The sequence below is a fragment of the Diospyros lotus genome, chromosome 6 (genome assembly GCF_014633365.1).
Source record: "Diospyros lotus cultivar Yz01 chromosome 6, ASM1463336v1, whole genome shotgun sequence".
NCBI lineage: Eukaryota > Viridiplantae > Streptophyta > Magnoliopsida > Ericales > Ebenaceae > Diospyros > Diospyros lotus.
In genome coordinates this window covers 6,065,418-6,086,753 of record NC_068343.1, presented here as the reverse complement: position 1 = coordinate 6,086,753, position 21,336 = coordinate 6,065,418, and the positions used below count along the sequence as shown (strand labels likewise).

The window sequence follows — 21,336 nt, the reverse complement described above, 5'->3', positions numbered from 1 at the left end:
TTTTGCACCGATTCCCCCCCAACTATTAAATAGCCATTAATACCCCTCGATCCATGCCTAGCTGGCTAGCTACTTCATCTAATTATTTCATCCACTTAAGTAACAACAATCAATGTTCCACTTCATTATATATATGTTCGGGCATAACATATTTTCTGTACTTAAATTTTCATTTCTAGAAGACAAATCTTTTCACTCTGGGGGCCATGCCATGCCTTATTATCCGTTACACAGCTTTTTGTCTTTGCTTTGCTATCTCCTGCAGGGACATATGATCAGTATGCTTCCTACTACAGCGGAAGAGGTTTGAGCAATTCAGTAAGTATTTTAAATCTTATTAACATTTACCTAAATCAATCACAAATTATCACGTAAAACAATGTTCACCACTTAATAATTCCATGGTTCAAGGCTCTAATGCCTATCCCTATAAGATAATGTATAGTAAGTAATTTAGAGAAATTGTTTGAGGGCTCTAAAAAGTTGTACCTTGTCCATAACCCAATTGCCAACTAAAACTCGCTTCGGGAATCGCGGGTTATTCCCCGATCGCAGAGATTTACGTATATTGAGGAACAAAGGATAAATTTTCACAGGGAATCTCTAAATTCGGTGCAAAAAATTTTTAAGTCAGTTCTTTTGTGTTTTAATTCTAAATTTTCTATTTTGATAATTTATTTTTAAAAAATTGAAAACCTATTTAGTTTGTTATTCTGAAAAATTATTTTTAAGAATAAAAATTTTAAAAAGACGTTCTATTTAAAATTTTAAGAATAATTTTTCTATTAAATAAATTTAATTATTTATTAAATTAAAACTATTTAATACTAATATATATATTTTAAATTTGATAAATCTTATAACATCTTTTCTATTATAAAAATAAAATACGAATAAATAAAAAAATAACTTGACAAAAAAATAAGAATGAAAAAGTGTGAAAATCATGTATATATACGTATTATATTACATTATAATACAAGCTTTTAGAAGCTTGTTTGAGGAGGGGAAAGTCCAAAAGCCATGGAAGAAGAAGCAGGAAACGATCGCCGCGAGACATTATCGATACAATAGCAAGATCAACAGTGATATTTTGTCTCAAAGAACGATGGCAGAGGATGAAGCAAGGTTGCCGAGGACCAACACCGTTGAAGCGACGATGGTGGGCAGTGGCGACAATGGCGAAGAGGCCGCTGACGAGTATGGTTGAGGCAAAAACAAGTGACGAAGGTGATGGTTGCAGGAGACTGGCGACAACGAAATCATGTGACCCAACGAGCCAAAGGTCGCTATAATGATGGTGCGAGGGTTGCGGGCGAAAGGCAATAGTGGACTGAAGATCGTTTTTCGTGTTTTGGATTTTTGAGAGTGTTTTGGCTAAAAACAGTTAAAATAGTATTTTTGTTGTTTTTAATTTATTTTATATATATATATATTTTATTTTTAAAAATATAAAAATAAATACATTTTTATCTTTTTAAAAAATTCAAAATATGTTAAAAACAACAAAGAGAACCGATCATTATTTTCTTATTTGCTGGCTCTGTGCTCTAATCGGAGGATTTTGAGTTTTACTAATTAATTGATATCATTTGGAACAAATTACACATACTACTTACTCTTGGCCAAGAAGATGGGCTAATAAAAACGGTGGTCCAAAACCAAATGGGGAAGCTGCCAAACGAAACCCAAATCGTATTGGACCCATTAAGAGTTATGGGTTGATCATCATCATCATCATCATCATTTCAGGTTTACTGAGAAGCAGCAGTTTCCTCAGCACGCGTGTCTAGTTGGGCAAATTAAGGCTTTTTAGTTCCTTTTGCTGGGTGCCATTTCTGGACAAAGAAAAAGACAGTGGGACTTGTTCTCATCTTGTGGCTTAAGTCGTTTTCCATGGATTCGTCTTTACCTGTAAATTGATTGACACAAAGTGGGCACTGAGCTGAGGGTTTTTCCAGGTTGTAACGCTGCACACTTCCAGCTGCAAAATCAGCCCCGACCAGTCCCCTTTTGTTTTTTCCCTTGTAGTATTCATCATCATCCGCAGAACGTAGAAACTGCTCTCCTAATATACCCAATTACAGGAAGATGGGACGAAACAAATAGAAAATGAATCCATTTTATCGTATGCCATTGCCTCCAATTGAAGATATTGAATGGGCCGCCGGAGGATGGGCTCTTGGCCCAAAAGCCACAATCCATGGGCTGTATCGAAAGGCCTTATGCATAGCCATGCGTGTGTGTTTCCTTTTAACTTTTTTTTTTTCTTTTTGTGTGGAACGACACAAACCTTATTACTTTAAAAGCTCATTCTACTTCTTAATTGAAATTAATTTTGGATAATTAACCTCAAATCACCTTATTGATTACAAGTTAATGAAAAATAAGTATCTACATATCATGATAATAATTCAAAAAATAAGTAGATGATTATAAATGGCCACGCTTTTGAAGTCTCCAACAAGAGATTTTTACAAGCAAAGCTTCCCCCGTTGCATGCTAGCCAGCCAGAAGTCACCTCCAAGAACCGTATTCGTTACTGTGTATATCTCCGGTTAACAAATTTGTGAACGACATATTCATTAATTACATTGAATTTGGATATAGCCTGTCACATATGTTAGAAGATCCTTCTAGATTTCGGGATTCGTCAGTTATATCAGAAAGCACACCCACGATTGACATGGACTTCATCACTTTCTCGGGAAACTTGAAACATGAATATGGAAGAAAGAATATGTACAGTGCCCTATTCATTGAATTAACTTAATATATTTGGATGCATGCTTCAAACCAACCTCAGCACAGCCGATCTTAGGTTTCTCACCAGATCATCCACTTCCAGGACAAATTCGTGCCCCATCTGCAAACAAGATTTCTATATAGATATCAATCTTTAGGGTTTTGGAGATTATGATTTTCAAACGCAAGATTTAGATCGATGAAATTAAGTACCTTTGCAATCATAGTGATGTCGACGCTGTTATCGCCGAACGGCAAAATGATACTGCAACTGAAATTGAGATAAAACACCTGCAATTCTCTCAATATTTTTGCCACGAAGCCATCTTGTTTCTTGCAGTGGATTCTAAGCAGCACATACTTGTCTGAAACTTTCACTTCCACCTCCGGGAATTTTTCAGCCGGTGGGATTGATATTGGTCTTCTTGTTAGATGTTGAAGCGTTGTCGGCGCTAGACATTCAACATCTTTTCACAGGGAGAGAGATCGAGGTTATTTCTGTTGAATTTATGCTTCCTAATGAGACTTGAGATGATGACACAATGTTTCGAGTTAGTTTCATAGGTTTCGGCCCGACATTAAAGCCATAGTTCAACACGTTTATTGACGACTTAAATAGAAGTCAGGCCATAAGCCCTTAACCCTCTCTTTAGAGGAGAAATGGGTTTTGGCCCATTTGCACAAGAGAGGGGAAACCCATGAAGCCTATTATTACTTATTTTCTTAAGGTTCCCATATATATAAGGGATTTATTTCCTTATTTGTTCTCGAGTCAAAACCTATAAAGCTAACCCGAAATATTGTGACCGCCTTGAGTCTAAACCCAACAATTTCTGCCATTATTTTGTCCAATGATCCCTGTAATGTCATCCATTGGTTCAGCTTCTTTGTTTAATCAATGGAATATATAGATGGATCGATTATCCTAGAATGCACCAAAATCTTAACAACAGATTCCTGAAAGCTGCAAAACACACAGAAGAACCAAAAAAAAAAAAAAAAAAGACGGAAACATGATATTATATAGTGAGCAACCAAGTGAAGCCCTTAAATATTTTATTATTTATATTTTATATTTAAGGGCCCAATTTCTCACAATGTGTATATTTCTATCAAGTTAAGTAACACACAGTTTCCTACATTGTAAATATCATTGCACCAAAAAAAAAAAAAAGCAACACCCACCAACAAAATAGAGATGAAAAACTGGTCTCTCTTGCAGATGTGGAAGTATGGCGCTGGGCTTTCTATTTATGGTTGGATAATTGCACGTGAATTAAATCTCTAAATTTGCATGCTTAATCTCAATCCGATCGCATGTGTGAAAAGTAAGTCCTTCCTTCTTTGTTGCACACTGTTCAAACAGAGGCAGGCCTTCGTGGTTAATTAACTATATCTAGAAAATATAAATTAATAAATCAGAAGGGGGTAAAAAAGTCATTTGGGGGTTTCTTTTTCTAAAAAATTTATCTCGTTATTGCTCTTTCTCTCCTTTCCTTGCTTTCGCCGCCTTTCTCCCATGGCCGCAGCATCTTGCCTTGGTGCTGCATTCTCACTGTTTTGCCACTACATTTTTGTTGACCGTTATTATATCTTCTTCTTTTTTTTTTTTTTTATGATCGTGAGAGAATTGCTAAAAAAGGGAAAGAAGAGGAGAGAGACAGAGTTCTTACAAAATTAATAGAGATTATGTGCATCCTGTCAAATAGGTGATCCTTTGATGGACAAGTGCAGGATGGGTGATAGGTTTATATGGCACAAGAAAATATAGTTAAATAAATATAGCCATCAACTTCGACGAAGTTAATAGGATTGTTATGAATATTAAATAGAATTAGGATATATCAATTATAGAATGTAGGTTTCGCTAAACGAGAAGAGAAGAGTCTCACTCAATGCATCCTTTCTTGCACACAAGATCAAGATTTGCGTGACGAGGTCGAATTTATCGAACGATGTACACATCCTAAAATATCATGATGTGCATTAAAAACCATGATATGAGTATGTGATATTATTGTAAATAAAATTTTTATTGATATGGCTTGTCTTGTGTATAAATTGCTTCCATAACAACTATTGTAAACAATTTATTTAGATTATTTTAGAAAATATTTCGTATTTGTTAAATGCGTGTTTGCTAGCAATTTAAAAAATGGCATCCCTAAAAGGCGCAATCCAATTTTGTCACTTAATTTTGAAAGTGAGAGATGTGAAGGTGCTTGCACTGAGATTGTGGTCCAAAATACACACGAGAACGAAGCGCGTTCAAAATTTTAGATCTCTCTCCAAAAAAAGTTCTCTGCTTTCGACGCAAGAAGGGATTCCAACTCAAGGGCAAAAAATGTTTCCCCTTCAACAATAAGCACAAAGATATTTCACAAGATTGTCTTTGTCCAAATGTTTCCATCTTCACATTTTACCCCTCATATTACATTAGGCTCAAGTGTTTTATGGGAATTTTTTTTTATTAGGTAATATTTAAAAGTAAAGTAGAAAAAAAAGAAACACAAAATAACCTAAAAACACTTTTAAGACAATAAAAAACCAGTTTTTTAAAGTTAAGTAAGGAGAAGTCATTTTTTAAAACCCTAACTCAACATTGTCTTGCACCCACTTAATTTGCATCCGTTGTCTACTTCACCATTTGCCTTTGTGTCATTGTCTGCTTCACCGTCTTCTATGTCGCCATCTACGTCATGGTCTGGCACTATATAATTTCTGGGTTAAAGCCAAACAATAGAAAATAATTGAAAAAGAAAAATATATTTTTTTAAAACCATTTTCCTACAGAAAAATACTTTTTGCAAACAAACAAGGCCTTACTACTTTATTGTGTTGCCTTGTTGGGTTGGGCCTATGAGTTTGGAATTCATCAATTGGGCCCGTAGGATGCGGCTAAATTTGAGTTTCTAGAATGTTTAATAAAAAATCAGGTCTTGCTTGGCACATATACAACTAAAAAGGCTGAGAGCAAGAGAGGAGGAGGAGGAGGAAAGGTCTCCGTGGGGCCATCATATATATATATATATTTTTAAAGGTGCAGTGCAGTGCAGTTCACATTTGAATTTACATTTAGAAATGGCACTGGGCCCACATTTTTAATTGTTGGGTTGACAATAAATGGGACAGTTCACAAACATAGAGTTGAAAAATCACTAAACTTTGGTTCAACTGCAAGCCCAGCCAGCGCATCACGGCCCATAAGATTGCATTAAAAGACTTCAGGCTTCAGCTTATTGTGATAAAACCAGCTCCCAACTGCGTTCCGACGTGAAAAATGACAATAATAATACAAATAAATATATGGTTAGGGAGTCAATGTCTAAGAGTATTAGTTATTAATGACCAAAGCAACAAGGCGAATCATTTGGATCAATAATGTAGGAGAATTAGAACAGACAATTCTCTCTCTCTCTCTCTCTCTCTCTCTCTCTCTATATATATATATATATATATATCTTCATCCAACTTGATCATTATTTATCAATATGAAACCAGCTGCCAAATGAAATGAGAACCACCTTATTATAGATATTAGATATAGCTAGCTACAAGTAAACAACTTTCGCCACATATTTGCTTCCCCTCTTCATATATACCCCCAACACTTGCTTAGCTGAACAACCCACCCCATATCATGACTGAGAAAATCCTAATTAAGTCCGCTCGATCGATCCGTCGTTTTTTCACTAATATTTAGGTGATCCATCCCACTGCATATATATAATTAAAGCTCTCGAATTTAATTTGGAGGACTAATGAAGCTGGGTTAAGTACTGGGACCGGGTGGCAAAACAAAGAATTTCTCCCTTTAATTAAAGGAGATCGAGCATGTAATCACACAGCCATGCAAAACTATATCTATATCTATATATATCTTTTTGCTGAGGGAAGTCCATTTTAGCTATATATATATTGCTGAATGGCATAAGTGAATAACTTAGCAAAATATTCCGATCGAGCTTGAAAGCTACTACGTACACCTTTAATTAATCTGCACACACCATATTACACGCCATCACGAACTCTTTAAGTTCAAATGTTTGTGCATATTAATATTGTGAAATTCTAGCAAGTACTGGGCTGGATTCCACCTTCCATCGGTTGAATCTGGTGTCCTTAATTTTAATTTTCAAGGTGATGGAGAGATCAGTCGGGTGGGTGTGTATATGTGATCTGTATGTATGTATTTTGTATATGCACATACATTTCAATTAATTATGGCCCCAAATTTCAACAGAAGATGTCTAATTAATGTCTAAGAAAGTAACAATTAAGCCATGCATGCCAATTAGAATATTATTAAACTTCATCTTAATTAATTTTTGTAGAAAGCACGAGGAGGATCTTGACTTTTGAATCGTTATTAATCATTCTATATATATATCTCGATGAATGTCCGAACTAGCTTGTTCCATCCATCCGGATGATCTTGTGCAGAATAACAGATCAGCCGATCGAGCGCGTTCATGATCCCGCCGTGTATATATTTATTTATTTGCGTATTGGATTTCCACCTGAGAGATCTGATCAGTTGACAATATATATGACTATGACTTTGGCTATTCATATACTTTTCAATAAATACATCATATCCACGCTAGCTAGATATATATATATATATTTATATTTATATATGTTAATTGGTACTTTTCACCTTTAATTAAAACGATTCCAACTTTTTTTTTTTTTTTTACTTAGTTGACCAACGCAATATTAGTGTTTTTTAGGTTGATTCATGTTGAAACTCATAAATATTTTTAATTATTTGTTTTTTGTAAGGAATCATTTGAATTCTGATATTATGTATGATAACCTAACCCAAATTGTAATGGAGCTATATTATTATATATTTAATTATGAAATTGTGGTGAGGGCACCGGTTACTGTTAGAGTGCAACTTAATTAGTGGTGAGTTATATATAGGTTTATTGCGATACATATATATTTCTTGTTATAAGCTCAATATTCACATAATAATTTTTTTTTTTTCACTTGTGAACATATATAGACATATTGTCGAATCATGTTAAATTTATGTGTTTCTTATTTTGATTCTATGTGGGCATTATATATAAAATTTATTTTCTGAGTTTGTGGTGATGGTTTTTTCCAACAATTATATTTAAAATCAAATAATTATATATTAACCACTAATTGTGTGATTCAAACAGTGACCAATATCTCATGAAACTGTAAGTTAAGTCCACCTTCCTATGCCTTTTGCTGACTTGAATTTAATGTATTAATTTCTTGTACAAAATCACTGTATGAACTGAGAAACTAAATAATTGTCTGAATTATACATGTTATCTAACCTTTTAGGGGTCGGCTTATAATTTAAAAAGACAAGTAAAATGGAAAAATCTAATGCATAATAATCTTCTGTAGATTTAGTTGGGTTTAATAATCATATTGTCAATATCGGATATGATCAAGTTCCAACTTCCACAGTTGCCGGCCTCTCCCATTTGTCTGCCCTGGAATATCTAAAAGCTTCATACCCCCCAAACCGTACTTATCAAATAAGATAATCTAATTGCGTATCTTTACTTGTTATAGATTCCCAATTTATAAATTACCAGATCTTAAACAACTAGATACGAATGTGCCAAATAAAACTATGATTATAATCAGAATATGTGAGAACTGTTGAGAAAATTGAGCAATTTTTCTCAAAATTAAAAGTACTGTAAATAATACATGATAAAAATTATTTAATATAAAAATAAATAGAACACTAGAAATTAATGAGGTTCGACCAATTTGATTTTCACTAACTTCAAAGAGAAAAATACAAACCGAGAAAGTGAGACAAATACAAAATTGTGGGATGATTTTAAAAGAGAAGGGGTTGAGTGCTTTTATAATGAAAAGGGACCCCTCCCATCCCACTCAATGAACAATGTGGGATTGGGAGTGAGCCACAATCCAACAAGAATAAATTAATTAATAAACAAAGGTAGTTGATGATGACAATGTATTTTGTGGTTTGGACATTCAAAGGGCATTAAAAACGATCAGGGAGATCACAATCTCTTGTAGGGACGTTGCTTGGTGATGTTCGTGTTACAAAATATTAATTGTATTCATTAATTAAGATGCTCCTCAACTAAAACCGCAATGTTCATTTTAATTAATCCCTAATCCTCCATTTCTGCTTTAGCCAATGACAGAATTATGTAGTCCAAATTGGTAGTAGAAAATGGCATCGAAACCTGTATGTTTATACCAAATCTACATACATTTAAAGAGCAATATTGGCTGTAAATTTTAATTTATACTTAAAAAAAAAAGTGATAGCACAGATATGTCATAAAGAAAAGAACATATTTATTATTACAGTTTTATAACATATTTACTGACGTGATATCACAATTTAATAATAACTTATCATATGTATTCTTAATTCAAATAAATGATCAGAGTTGTTTGTATCTTTGATAGCTGCTATAAATTCAAACGATAGAACATATTATTCAATTGTGATACTAAATATTATCAAAAAAATTCTTCTAAGGATTACAGTACATAATAAAGTATTCCAGAAGTAGCTCATGTTTAGGAACCCCTTAAAAACAGTTTCACGTTGTACTAGTACATGCAACAATACAAGTTGATGCGAGAAAGCGAAAAGAAAAAAAGAAAAGGAAATTAAGAAAGGCAGCTGCCTATATATGCCTTGGTACTAGGTTTTACTATTAGCACATGGGTAATTGAACATGGTCAACCACGTAAACAAACATTGTAAAAACTGGAAAAAAAAAAATAATAATGGAAGGTTCGCAGTAAACGAGGCTGTGTTAATGTGGAAGGTTCCGAAAACGTTCACTCAGTGCTTAGCTTTCTGCAGGTGAAGAACGCGTTGATATGGAACTGAAGCGAAAGAATTAGGAAGACGATATTCTTCAAAGGCACAAGAAGTAGTTATTTCTGAAAGTGCTGATCTCAGGCTTCTTGCTATGTCTTTGGCTGTCATGGACTGCACTTCCCTCTGCATGAAATATTAATTAACGTTAATGGTTAATTTGTGCTAAGAATAGGGGAATTAATCTTTAGCTTTATTTTTGACGTATACATACACGTAAATTTCAGTTTCATAAGTAAAGCGCGATGTGTAGACTCCAGTACATCACTTGGGGGGAGAAAATGGTGACCTTATTAGAGATTAATTTTAAATAGAAAGTTTCTTTTGTGTTGAGGGATGGAGGGGTGGTAAGTTTGGAAAGCTAAGAAGATTTGTGTGTAAAATGAGCATATTCTAGCCCCAACTCTATAGCCAAGAGATTGGGCCTGAACAAGGCTATTCATATAGTGACAACTCGATATTGTCGTCGTTTTTAAGTGTAATCTCAAAAACCACCGACAATACTCATCCTTAGATTTAGTGGTAATATCTTATTCACCCTTAAACTCTATTTAAATATGATATAACTAATCCATCAGACACTAATACATAGCAAAATTGCTCATTGGAGTCTAAGATAAAACCTCTCGAGCGTAGTAATGCAAGCATCACTACTACATTTTCACCTGAGGCAAGATATAAAGAAGTTCCAATATCAAACATTTCTTTTTTTTGTTTTCGAAATACCTGCTTTTCTGAAAATTCATTTTCCTGAAATGCCAATTATTAGTACTGCATTTTTTTTTAATGATCTTAACTTCTGATAATGTATAGCACAATAGCACAACTTCTAAGAGTGAATTAAGTAAATTAAGAGGGTGAAAAAAAGGTACCTGAGCAGTGATGGTTATGGCCAGATTGGACTGGCCAAATGGCATGACACTGCTATTTAGGATGATCAGTCGAAGCTTCTGCATTTCAGTGTATACTTTTGCTATACAACCGTTGTGTTTATCGCAGTGGATCCGAAGCAGCACATTACTGTCGCAAACTCTTACTTCCATCACAGGAAATAGATGGTTGGAGCTGCAATATTCAAAGTTGTCGTCTAAGGGTGAGGCATCATCCTCTCCAGACAGCCAAAATCTCTTCACACTAAGAATGGCTTCTTCAGGCTTTTCCCCAACCTCTTCCTCCAGCTTATTTGCATGCCCTTCAAGTTGTTTTATGTACTTAATGGCACCTCCTATAATGGAGGCCTTGTCCAACTGCAAGAAATTAATTAAACGACATCAATTTGTCAATATCAATGAAACTTTTTTTTTCCTTTTTTACCCTAATTAAGTACGTACGTAAAAACATTATAACAACGCAACTTAACTAGCTAGAGGCATTACAAAATACATAGCAGAGCCTCTTGGGTTACGAACTAGACAATCCAACCTAAAGAGAAAAGGAAAAATTGGAAACAAAAGCAATCCCCAATACATAGCAAAAGGAGGAACAAGCAATGGTTAATTTTGGGCAACACAGTAGCAATCGAGCAAAAAGTTTAGAGAAAATCCAGCGATCGAAGAACAATATAATAAGCTTCATATGTCAAGCTTGTTTCATCAAGCAACCTCAAGTAGCAAAGAACCAGATATGGACGCATGAAGGACCGAACAGGAGGAAACCTTCTAGTTCAATCAACAGACCCCTTGGCCGAGAAATACACGAATATCAATGTCCATGAGAGAGGGCTATATATGCTGGATAAATGAAACTTTGTATGCTTTACTATTGCGTCGAGTGGTCATAATTAGTGGCAGCATAGCAAACAGAATTTAGGCTGATCAGTCATTTTAGTAAAATCCAAATCAAACTCCATTTCCCTAACAAAAAAACAAAAACTAAATCAAACTACAGAAGTTGCAAGTTTCATACTGGAAACTGAATCGGCAAAATCATCATACGAGGCAATTAAAAAAACAAATATGCAGTATGGACCCAGAAAACATTCATCAGAAGATATTGCAATTTATTAACAGTACCTTCTGCAGGCCGGGAAGCATTGCTGATAGAGCTATGAACCGCTGATTCAAACTCGCTCGTCGCTTCCTCTCTGAGATGACATGATCTTTAGCCGCCTGTAGACTTGTCCTTGGCATGGTGGAAACCTTCTCCATCTCCCCATCAAATTCTAATGCATCGCCTGGGTTTTGATCACACGAGAAATTTATTTTTCTTGGAGACAACACCTCCTTTAATTTATCCTCCACGATGCAACTCAGATTTCCATACAGTTGGTAATCTGAACAGTCCAGTGCAGTAGTGCATGCGTTCCCAAAAGAAATAAGTGTGGACGAGGAGGAAGACGAGGGTTTTGGAAAATCAAAATTTTCGTTTCTGAACGTAGTGTTCCAGTGGCTGGTCTTGACCTGCTTGGCTGGCTTTTTGTCCCCAGTTTGTGAAGTCTGTATTTGTGTTATTCCGGCATAGAAAGACGGCGAACTTGAGTAGGTTTCAGAAGAAAAGTAGGTCAACTCAGGTTCTGCATCAGCCAAACAGTTGGACGGCCATTGCTGGAAGAAGGCTGGATCTTCGATTCCCTATATATAGATCGGAAAGATATACAAGTTTATCCCTCCAAATCAAGATCGTAAGTAATCCACATATATGTGTTCTTCATGAGTACCGTACATAAATAGGAAACATATATATATACCATTTCAGATAACCACGTTTCCTCTGAGAAATCCATCAAATCGACGGCCTTGTTTTCAATCGAAGATGGTGAGACTGAGTGATCCTGGATAGCGCAGAACATTTGTCAAATTTTGAATTGTTCGCAGAAGCAAGATAAAGCCAACGAGGAAGATTCATCAGTGAGTTAATATTGCTTACATATGTGTTCTCCATGAGTACCGTATATAAATAGGAACATATATGCAAAGATAAAAGACACTATTTCTATAGAACCTGTACGTAATCACATTCAATGATCCAATAGATCGAGCGACGAAGCAAAAGTAAAGATCGAAGAATAGATCTCAGAAAGCACATAAAACCGTGCAAATAAATCAAACCCAGTGGGTTCATCATGAGAGAGAAATGGTTTGAAGCAAGGTTACCTTACCTTGAAGGAAGACCGAGTTTTCAATTCTAATTCTAATGGGGCATCAGAAAGATTAATACTGCTCCTTATATATTGATTTGTAGCTGAAAGAAAACAATTTCAGTTGATGCCTCTTCTTTGGCAGCAGTGTAAAGAAGGTTCCAATGGCTCACTGTGCAAATGGAGGCGCGCCCGCCGTCGAGTCCAACCCCACCGCGTCCTTGTCCTCCACCCCTGACCTGGGTCAACAATCGCGTTGAGGGGGTTGGGCAATGTCCCCAAGGAGTAACTTTACTTAATATATTGAATAAAGGCACGTGGTGTTACAATATTTTTTAGTGCTATGCATCAATAATTAAAGGTTAGCCACGGGGTCAAAAGATTGTTTTGAACTTTGAACCCAATTTGGCTAAAAATTAAATGGGATCTCCCCTAGACAGGGATGATAAAATTGAGGCCGGAACGCTGTTACAGTCATTTTTAGGGTTTAAAAAATTAAATAAATATAAAATATTAAAAATTATTATTAATTATTAAAGTTTGTTAAGCAAATTATAAGAACACTAGGGTTACAAATGAGTTGATTGGGTCGATCTTTGGCTCAATAAAATTTTGTTTGAGTTCATTCGTTAAACTAAACAAATTGAGATTAAATCTAATTATTTTGAATCTTAATTTATAAATGAATTAAGTTTGAGTTCAATAAAATTAGACTATTTAATTTACGAGTTGAATCAAGTAGAGGTTGACGAATATGACTGATTTGAAGTTTGTGATTGGCTCTTAAACAAAATTATTTATAAATATATTAATAAATTAATTCATAATTTTATAAATATATTGTTTTATAATTATATTATATATATATTAGGTACATATTTTATAAATATATTATTTAATATAAATAAATTCATATACATATACATATCATCATTATATTATACCAAGGTTAAATAAATTAGATTTAGTGGGGGCGGTGGTGTCTTCCAAGAAATCTTAATTCTCCTGTTCCTTTCTCTCCTCCCTCCCTCTACCTCTCTCACACATTTGCCTCGCCCCTTCGTCACCTATTCTTCTTCTTCTTCTTCTTCTTTAGCACGCAGCAATCGTCTTTGCCTGTGCCTTTGCCTTCGCCTAGATCTTTCTCCTACTATGAGACTAGCGACGATAAAGCGAAAGATTGACTATATTAGAGTTCTCGTGCCTCAAACTCGGACTTTCTTGTCTCCTTATTGGCTTCTCCTCTTCTTCTCCTTCCGACACTGACGGGGACAACGATGGGAGTTAGATTAGATTTAAAGGGGGACAGTCGCAACACTATCCATCTTCTCCAACGACCAGTGTGTGACCTCACCTCCATGCCTCCGAGCCTGAGCCCTTGTTGAGCTTCCTGCCAACAAGATGAAATCTGATGATGGTAACTTTAATTAGTCTTCTTGGGTGATGGCAAAGATGATTTCTGTCCACCCCTGCGCCAAGCAATTGGAAAACACACACACATATGTATTATCCGAACAATTACTTTCTTTCAAAAGTGCAAATTTGATAAATTTCAATAGCTCACAAATTTAGTCTGGAAGAAACAAAAGTAATACAAGTATTGGCTATTAATTACATGTTAGATTTTTGTTTTTTTTTTTCCTAATAGTGTGAGGTTACATTAATTGTGAATTTATTTATATTAAATCAAATTAGTACATATTATTATATAGCTTTATTATGAGATATTCAAAAGTAAAAAAATAACTAAAATATACTAATGATGAGTTAATACTTTAAGTTAAATGAATATGGGCTAAATTATTATATATGAATTCATAAAAACCCACAACTTGGGAATGAGAAAATTATAGAAAAACTGGGATTAAGTCCTTTTTTTTCTCAAATAGATTAAGAGCGGTTACACATCTTGTGTTACCCCATTAGAGAGCACTTGAAGCTCGATCGGGAAAGAAATGAAAATTCCTAATATATACATCATGTTTAAACATATATATTCATTACAAAGATTATCCTAGATTTAAAAATAAGTTTGTCTCCTTATCCAAACAAACTTATATTGTGGTGTGATATTTTAAGCAATGATGGTCCAAAATCTATATATGTTAATTTTGTTAACATGTGATACCATCATATATATATATATATATCATAACATGGTTATATAATCTTATAATTCTATAAAATCATGAAGAATTTGAACCCTGTTATTTTTTAATTCATTACTTTTTTTTCTATCTAATTTTTATCAAAAACGGATTAAAATAATCTTTTAGGATGGTAAAATTCATTCATTCCATTTAGTCTCAGTAAAACCTATATTAGGCCGGGAAGATGAACACAGCGCTGAATCTTTGTTCTTAAATGCATCAATTGTTTGGGGGACATTTTTTTTTTTTTTTTTTTTTTGTTTAAGCCAATTGCTAGCTAGCTTTTGCGAAATTTGTTTGTAATTATATGGCAGATAAGCATATATTTGGCTTATTTTGATGGCGGAGTCATGAAAGCAACAATTACGCAAAAAGCCATTGTGGTCCATAAGTGTGTCACTGATCACTCACTGCCACTGTGTCTGTGTGTGTTTGCTTCGTAGCGGAGATAGTTTGATTATTGAAACAAAATTGACCCGAAATTTTGTGATTTACTTTCAAATTAGTCCTTGCTTCTATCTTTTTGACTAAATTATTTGGCAATTGAAGTCCAATTTTCTATTTCTACGATTCATGTTAAATGGGTGTGCCCATGGAAGCCCATAACTGATTTTTTTTTTTTTTATGAATATAAATACATTTTAATATATATATATATGAATTATTTATCAAAATAAAGATCGCAAGAGTTGAATTTAGAATTTAAGAATTTTAAACTTCTAATTTACTATTAATTAGCCAATGCTTCATTAAGTCGTTGAAATTCAAGTTGCCCCAAGTTGTTCTGTGAATTGAACCCAAAGTTCTGACAAATAATGGTTGGCCCGACGGTCCTATTGATCCAATGAGCCAATTGCGAAGAATAGCTCAATTACAATTACGCCCAAAGGCAAATATGAATGCTTTATTTTTTAGATTAAAAGGATTTGGGCTTCATTTTGAATGTTCGTTTCGGCCCAGACCAATAGTAATCAATCCAAACCAAGTGCCTAGGTGGATTTTGGGTAGCTTTCATCCGTTACTTCTAAATATAAAGTGGGCAATGCTACAGTCAATCATCCTCCGAACGTGCCAAAAATTAAATACCGAACGGTCCCTCCAAGTTGCTGCTGGGGCAGCAGCTTTGCTGGCCCAAAAATTTAATAAAGGGCTGAGGGCCCAAAAATTTAAGTCAGATGGATTCATTACTCCCAAGATAATGTTTGTTACAAGCCAACTTACAAAAGAAAATCTTAGATTCAAACTAGATAGAAATATGCCCCTCAAAATCAGGATGGTTGTGAAGATGAGATGGCTGTTCATGCGAAAAATAGAGCATGGACCATTAAGCAATTATTTGATGAGCATAATCATGAAATGCCTATTTCTCCAAATAAATTAAGAAAATTGTCCTTTCATAACAAACAACATCAGTTACCATGTGCCATGGTCAACAAGATGTGGCCCATCCAAAATTGCACGACTTCTAAATGTCACTGGCAATGGTACCTCAAATGTCATCTCTCTAACAATGTTCAAATCACTTTATTAGAAAAAGGCATAACATTATTGGTGGTGAGTGTATGACTGTTATGCAACACTTTTTGGACATAACTATCATAGATGATAGATTTTACCACTTTATGAAGCTTGATGAAGATGGTGTCCGTAGGAATATTTTTGGGCAGACGAAAGAGCAAGAACTCTATATGAAAATTTTAATGATGTGGTAGTTTTTCATCTTATCTATAAAAACCAATTAGTTCCTTCTCCCATTTGCACCATTTATTTGGATGAATTATCATGGACAATCAATGCTTTTTGGATGTGCCCTTTTAGTCAATAAGCAAGAAAAAACATTTGTTTGGCTACTTGAACATTAGCTATATTGCACCGAGGGTAAAGCACTAAGAGCAATTATCACCGAACAAGACCCGACTATCATTAATGCAATTAAGAGAGTGTTTTCAAATACACAATATAGGTTGGTGATATCATTATTGGTATCATCTATATTATATAATCGTATGTGATTTTTATTTCAAACGATATCTCAACAGTTATAAATAAATCTAAAGACCTTTATTTATCTTGATTAATTTATTTATCTTGATATGTTTGTAAGATCGATAAATTCAAAATATATTGTAAAGTCTTGAATTAGAACAGTGAAATTTTGTTTGCTATTTTTATAATAATAAATAAAAAGTGCTTCAGAATTTATCTCTTTTTTTTTTTTGAAAGTTTGGATTTTTCTTTGTTGAATAATAATAATCTTTCAATAAAATGTTTTTATGTAGCAATTTAGTTAAGAGATATTTCAACCTATCATTTTTTATTACAATAATTAAACATTACATTAGTTCATGAATCATGACAAGAATTCTATCTTTCTATTATCTCTCTCTCTCTTTAAAGTCTTACATTGGATAGAAAGAATAAAAAATCCTTTTTTCGATTTTGTAAAGATGAACATTACTATAGATGGGTGAATAGTAGAACCATTAAAGAAGCCAAGTGTACATGGGTAATGTTAAATGACAAGTATTTAAACAAGAATTTGAGGAGCCATTGACTGATAAGCAACATAATGAAAAAAAATCTTGGAGGTGGTTAGAAAATATGTATAATAAAAGTATATTTGGATTGATGTATATCTGAAAAACACTTTTTTTGCTATGATAAAGTCAAGCCAATGGAGGAAGAGTATTAATACATTTTTTGATGGCTTTGTGAATTCTATAACTCCATTGCTTTGAGCTTGTTGCATAGTAATCAAATGTTTTATAATGTCCTTGTGATGAAGAAGAGTGAGAACTTGGTGACAATAAGAACCAAACCCCACCTTCAGGGCATCCATTAATTAAAAGTTTATGTTAGGAGAGAGGAGAGTGTACCTAAGTAACACAAAAATAGAAACGAGAAATATTTTTTATATAAAAAAGAAATAAATAAATTTTTTTTTTTAAAAAAGTAGGTGTTCATTTCCAAAATAGGAAATAGTTCAGAAATGTCGAAATGGCGATTTCGGTGCTTCACATGAGTGTACACTAAAAAAATATTTGTTAAATTTCAGAGTAAATTTAAAGAAGCCATTTGCAATTGTTCTCATGGTAAAATAGATGATAGAAATTGAGTCACATTAAATGATGTTTTGTAAGAAGTGGATGAAAAAATGGACTCACATATTGTATGGTACATTCCATCTGAAGGGCAAGCTCATTGTAGTTGCACGAAGTTTGATGCTGCCAATATGTTATGCAAATATATTTTATATATAATGAAGTATTGTTACCAAATGAGAGTGATTCCTGAACACTACATTCTGGATGGATTTTACATGCTAGGTGTGGATCGGTTAGTACATCACAAGATACCGAGGTGGTACTCTTGAAGCTTGGAATCTCTAAAAAGTCCTAAATGAAGTGGAAGACATACCAATGAAGTATCGTGATAATTATAGTGTTACTGCTTCAACAGTTGAGGATTTGATGAAACAAGCAAATAGCAGTACAATTTCTTTTTTTTTTTTTTTGCTCTTTTACTTTTTTTGACCTTAGTTTGGCTAATTACATAGTATATTATCCTTATTTGTTCTCTCTTTTTTTTTTACTTTTTTTTTTTAATTTTAATCATAGGTTGTTTGTGACAAAAACCCTTCTAATTTGTAAAGTCATTCACATCATGCCCTTACTATGTTTTACTGGCAAGTCACTTTTTATGTTTTTACTTAAATATAAGTTGCATGTTTGATATTTACTTGAATTTCTATGTGAGATTATTTTTTATATGGTGTTAACAATCTTTCTTTTTTTTTTTAAGGCGTAGATGATTGGACTCAATAACGAATTGAGCTGCCCTAGGTTGAAAGGCAGCCCATAATTAAAATTATTTTTTATATATTAAAAAATTAATTTTTACTAATAAATTAGTCCCAAAAAAAATTTCAGTACACCCCAAAATCTGTAATATACAGTTTTATATTTAAAAAAAAATTCAACTTCTCCTTACATAAATTTCTAGATCCACTCCTGATTAGACTAATGTTGCTCTTGCACTTTATATTGCAGATTCTTAATTGTGTATTTAACTCATCAACTCCAAGCTCAAGCTCAGTCCCATGCTACCATGTCTAGTGATTCAAACAACAGTTTAACAAAATAATTGTTGTTAATTGATAAAACCTATTTAGTTTTTATTTTATTTTTAAGTATTGACACTTGAAACTATCGGGAAAGTCTCTCCATTGGTTTTGGTTTTGGTTTTGGATTGATCAGTTTGAAGTAATTAAGGTGTGTCCATTAGAGAGATCACATTGAGCGACTCTTCTTGTAAGGGTTTTTGATAAACTAAAAATCATGTTTGAACAACACAAATTCATTCATTCCTGGCTTTTACATTTTTCTTCTTTGTGACTCCACACTTCACATTAAAGTCAACCGAACTGAGTTTTAAATATTAATTAAACAGGGTTTTATGAGGTGACCCTGCTAGCCATATGATAAATTATCAAATTATAAATAAATTAATAATTACTTCAAAATGAGAAGATATAAGCATAATTAAACACAAACTTCTTAATTTTTGTTTAAAATAACAACTAAGGGCAAAATTCAACAAAATCAGCAACTAAAAAACTACGTGCACTACAATCCTAAACAACAAAAACCACATCCAAAATCAATCAACAACACACCAAAAAAAAAAAAAAAATCCAACAGTAAACAATACAACAAAAATCTTTTCATATCAACAAACCACAACATTTGTAGTGTCTGTTTACAGCTGTTATGCCTAATAAAATTTAAGAAGAAAAAAAATCATGTGGCAGCCCTAGGAGTTGCCACGTGGCAGAAGATCATGTAGCCTAGTTGGCTGCTTTATGCAATTAGGAAGGGACCCAAGAGAGGCCCCCCCCAGGTTGCACGAAAACGGCCACACAATGTGGCCGCTTCCCCCTCTGCCACGCTGCCACGTAGCAGCCTGGCTAAAGATATGGGGGGGGCCTTCACCCCCCCCCCCCCGAGAGACCTCTCTCGGGGGTATTCTGCCACGCAACAGCATGGCTGGGGGGTCTCTCGGGGGTATTCTGCCACGCAACAGCATGGCTGGGGGGCGGGGGACCTCCACCACCCCACCCTCAAAGAGAGGTCACTCGGTGGTGTCTAATACACGTTTTTGCGTGCGCACCTGCATATGCTCGTGCGTGCGCTTGGCCATGCACCCTCGCGTCGATAATCCGCAAAACTTGGTCAAAACCGCCTTTGATATGCCCGTCGAGAAAAATTGGTCACACGACACATGGATGCCCTTCCCATCACTATAAATAGAGAGTATTTTCCCTCATTTGGTATGCAACCTCTCACTCTCGTACTTATTTTTTGTCTTCAAGCGTTTCACTTCGACGAGGGACTAACTTAAGCATCGGAGGGTCCACGCGGGGATTCTCACCCGCGCCCCTAATCGATTTTCTTTCCAGCAGGTCACCCATTGCTGCCATGACTCCCGAGAGACTCATCCATCGCTCTCAAACTAACCAAGAGACTCACCCATCGCTGTCGTGACCCCTAAGAGACTCATCCATCACTACCGTGACCCCCCGGGAGACTCATCCATCGCTGTCACTCCATCCCGGGAGACTCACTCATCTCTTCAGATAATTACTCATCGTTTAGACAATCCACACGTCACCCATGGTCCGAAGGAGTCATCCATCCCCCAAGTGAGTCATCTATTGCTCAGATACACCACACGAGAGTCATCCATCGCTCGGATCAGCCACACAAGGGTCATCCATCGGCAGTTTCCCCTTTTACAAATTTATTGTTGAACCATGTAACAACAATTAGCGCCGTCTGTGGGAAACGCAAACGAAAAGCTACAAAACTATTCCCTTATTATGGCTCAAACCCGAAGTAATCGCCAGACCTTCTCCCGTGGTGCCCAATCACCTCGACAAGAGACCCTCGCTTAAGTGGAAGATCAACATCAATCTACCCATGAGGGATCACTACCCCTCATCCATGGGGGCCATCTGCCCCTCACCCATGAGGGACATCCCCCCCTCACCCATGGGGGTCAGCCGTCCCTCACCCATCAATCCCCCTCGTAAGGGTCACCTATCCGTCACTCACCAGCAGCCGCCCCTTCCAGAGCCCTCTCACCCATTGGGGTCCAACTTCAGGTGTCGCCTTTTATAGCCTCATATGTTTTCTCGGGACCCTACTCAGGTATGCCAATCCCATCCGTCGTTCCTTGGGCTGAGTATGAGGCCCTATGACAACAACATGCCGAAGGAATACAAGCTCTTCAGGAAATGGCTGGTATTTTGCAAAGTTTGGTCCCTCACGGGTCAATCCCAGCCGTATTGAGAAAGTTCATACCAGAAACAGTTCCGTCCCACAGGGCTCGTCAGGAGGTACCAGGGAACGGCTCCTATCAAGAAGCGAGCCCTGAAACTCATGCTCAACCTATCCCTACTAGAAACAATCAACCAAGATCTCCTTTAAGAGGAG

General features: G+C 35.2%; 1 protein-coding gene across 1 annotated transcript; it reads right to left on the bottom strand.

Moving 5' to 3' along the window:
* Positions 1 to 9,286: 9,286 nt before the first annotated feature.
* On the bottom strand, positions 9,287 to 20,989 carry LOC127803720 (transcription factor NAI1-like). The gene is made up of 6 exons (XM_052340156.1): positions 20,956 to 20,989; positions 12,714 to 12,796; positions 12,303 to 12,386; positions 11,629 to 12,186; positions 10,489 to 10,863; positions 9,287 to 9,742 (listed from the first exon to the last, which is right to left on the bottom strand). The coding sequence occupies exons 1-6, from the start codon at positions 20,987 to 20,989 to the stop codon at positions 9,581 to 9,583; spliced, it is 1,296 nt and encodes a 431-aa protein (XP_052196116.1). The 3' UTR covers positions 9,287 to 9,580.
* Positions 20,990 to 21,336: the final 347 nt, after the last annotated feature.